This window comes from Trypanosoma conorhini (genome assembly GCF_003719485.1).
Source record: "Trypanosoma conorhini strain 025E chromosome Unknown Tco_14.4_contig_00274, whole genome shotgun sequence".
Lineage (NCBI taxonomy): Eukaryota > Euglenozoa > Kinetoplastea > Trypanosomatida > Trypanosomatidae > Trypanosoma > Trypanosoma conorhini.
In genome coordinates this window covers 13,709-16,352 of record NW_021704358.1, presented here as the reverse complement: position 1 = coordinate 16,352, position 2,644 = coordinate 13,709, and the positions used below count along the sequence as shown (strand labels likewise).

General features: G+C 57.9%; 2 protein-coding genes across 2 annotated transcripts in view, besides 7 other annotated features; both read left to right on the top strand.

Moving 5' to 3' along the window:
* Tco025E_04982 (eukaryotic translation initiation factor) overlaps positions 1-90 on the top strand; it is a gene marked incomplete at both ends in the record, with an annotated part of 606 nt that extends 516 nt beyond the window's left edge. Inside the window, one exon of the mRNA XM_029371887.1 lies at positions 1-90. This exon is cut by the window's left edge and continues 516 nt beyond it. Coding sequence (XP_029228042.1) covers positions 1-90 — 90 coding nt within the window.
* A 524-nt stretch (positions 91-614) lies between these two features.
* On the top strand, positions 615-938 carry Tco025E_04981 (eukaryotic translation initiation factor; the record flags this gene model as incomplete). Its single annotated transcript, XM_029371886.1, has 1 exon — positions 615-938. The coding sequence occupies one exon, from the start codon at positions 615-617 to the stop codon at positions 936-938; it is 324 nt and encodes a 107-aa protein (XP_029228041.1).
* Positions 939-974: 36 nt separating this feature from the next.
* Positions 975-1,003: a sequence feature (GA-rich).
* A 150-nt stretch (positions 1,004-1,153) lies between these two features.
* Positions 1,154-1,198: a microsatellite.
* Positions 1,199-1,212: 14 nt separating this feature from the next.
* Positions 1,213-1,255: a microsatellite.
* Positions 1,256-1,488: 233 nt separating this feature from the next.
* Positions 1,489-1,521: a microsatellite.
* A 290-nt stretch (positions 1,522-1,811) lies between these two features.
* Positions 1,812-1,833: a microsatellite.
* Positions 1,834-2,049: 216 nt separating this feature from the next.
* Positions 2,050-2,109: a microsatellite.
* A 448-nt stretch (positions 2,110-2,557) lies between these two features.
* Positions 2,558-2,584: a microsatellite.
* Positions 2,585-2,644: the final 60 nt, after the last annotated feature.

The following is a 2,644-nucleotide window of genomic DNA, read 5'->3' as shown; positions in this document are numbered from 1 at the left end:
CCAAGGAGGCGGCGCAGACACCGTCCCCAAAGACGTCGCAGCCTGAGCCGCAGCAGGGAGAGCAACGGCAGCAAGAAGAGCGAGAAGTGAAGAAGGAGCAATCGCCTTCGGCACTAAAGGCGCAGACGCTTGGTTTCGCTCATCGACTGGACTCCACTGGGCACGAGGGCTCACTTGGTTCCGCCTCTCTGGCGGATGAAAATAATAGCACTCTTTTGCAGCAAACTGGTGCGTTAGCGGAGGCGGTGGAGAATGACTTTAGCGGCTCCGTCCTCCCAGAAGTTTTTGGGGTGGACGTTGTCGCGAAGCCCCCGCCTGCGGAGCCGGTGCGGTTTAACACCGTCTGGGCACTCTACGCAGATGATCACCCGACCCCGTTTGGGGCTCCACTAGCTTACGACCCCGTCCTCGTCAACCTGGTGGGAAACGTGGAGTGTTTCTGGCGTCTGTGGCGCTATTTGCCGCCCCCGTCGGCGTTGGTGCCCGCCTTCACGTACCACTGGTTCCGCCGCGAAATTAAGCCCAACTGGGAACACGCCCGGAACAAGAACGGGGGGACCATCACCATCGTCATCTTTGACCGCGACAAGCCGGGGCACAACAGCAAGCAGGCGATGGACGACGCCTTCATGACGATGCTTATGGCTTGCTGCGGGGAGACGCTCGCGGAGAGCACGACGAACCTCAACGGCATCATGCTCAAGGTGCGGCAGAACAAGCCCACCACAGTGCAGATATGGACGGCGAACTCCGACCAGCGGAAGCTCAAGGCAATGGCCGTCAGCCTAAGGAACCTGCTAGAAAAAGTTATTGGCGCAAAGCCGTTGCAGAAGCTGGAGTATTTTTCCCACCAGCAGACGCAGGTTGGCGCGGCGGGTAGCTTGGCGGGGCGAATGCGGGGGAAACCCATAAGAATAACACCGGACTTCACACTGTAGGGAAGGCACGCAAGGCCGGAGGAAGCGGGACGGGGACCTCCCTCCCTCTCGCCTTCGCTTCCTCCTGCGCGGGCGGTGGTGGGGACCAAACGGCATAAAAAAGAAGGAAAAAAAAATCTTTACTCTCCGCTTATAAAAAAAGAAAAGGAGCGAAGGGGAATAAATGAAACCAATAAAGAAAAAAAAAGAAGAACAAGCCAACGGGAACTAGGATGGGGGTGGGGGACAGGGGACGGCGAGGAGAGTGGAGGGAGGAGAGGATCCGTGGGAGGAAAACAACGAGACCAAAGGAGAACAAAAAAAACAACGACAACAACTTGTAATAGATGGACGCCGCGGCAGTGTATGGCGGTTTTTTTTTTCAGTTTGATCTTGTGCACCTCCCTTTTTTCCTTTTGTTTTTGTTTCTCATTGCCTCCAACTTTCGGTCCCGCCGTTGCGCACTCGCTGCACCCCCTTTCCCTCCCCCCTCTTGCCGTGGTGTTGTGTGTGCGTGCGTGATGCGACGGCGGGCACAAGGGGGAAGCGTTGGTGTTGCTCTGTTTCCGTGGAGAAGCGAGAGGGAGGGAGAGAGAGAGAGAGATGTGGAGGCGGCAAAGCCCGCAAGGGGAGGAGGGGACAAAGTAAAAAAAAAAGACTATATATAAATCTCTGGAGGAACTGAGGGGGAGGGCTGGGGCGTGGGAGCGGCGTGGATCCTCCTCTGCCGGAAAAGGGAACCACCACAAGCCTTGGGGCAAAGAGGATGACGAGGAGGAGTTTGTTCGGCTCCGTTTTTCACAGATGGAGCCGCAAGGTGGTGGGCACGGAGGTGCCGTGCATGTCTGTCTTGCGGGGGGCTCCTTTTCCTTTTCCCTTTTTATTGGGGAGAGATGTGTGTGTGTGTGTCTGTGTGGGCCCGGCCGTTTTAACCGTTGCGTTTTCCTTCGGTTTTGGGCCGTGGGCTGCAGTCATAGAGGCAGTCGCACAGGGGCTTTTTTTTCCCCGGCACGCATGTGTCTGGAGGGAGCGCCGCCCCACTCAAAAGCGGCGTGACGCCCAGCGGCGATGGCGAGCGTAAATCGCCGGTCTTCGCGCGGCAGTAGTTTTTGTTTTTGTTTTTTCGTGTGTGGCCGCCGCTGCCCCCTCAGCCTCTTCCTTCCGTCGCGGTCGCCTGGCCGCCGCCCCCTCCTTCTTCTTCTTCCGTGGCGGCAAAGCGGGCACAAAAGCCGGAGAAGAGGAAAAGAAAAAATAAAACGCAGAATATATTTATATATTCTTCGTGTTTGTTGTCTGACTCTGCGAGTTTTAATTGATTTGTGTGGGGAGTGCGTGTTTGTGTGGCTCCCCTGGCCGCGGACGGTTTTTTTTTCTTTTTTGTTGCGTGCGCCGGCTCTCTCGCTGCGCGTGTGTCGCGGCGGCGGCGAGGAGGCGAAGGGGCAACGAGGGCGCGAGGGCGAGAGGAAACGAAGGAAGGAAAGAAAGACAGTGAACTGGGAAGTAACACTAACAGCAAACATAACACGCAGGTAACACTGAGAGGGGGCGGGGGGGGGGCAGGCGGCCAGTGCGTGGGAAAGATTGAGGGCCGGCCACGCTGCCGCACACTGCGGCCGCGGCAAAACTCGACACGACTTCCCCCCACCCACCCACCCACCCACCCACCCGCTGCCTCCGCCCCCTTTTCTCCCCCGCATGGCGCGCCCCCGGCATCAGGGGACGAAAAA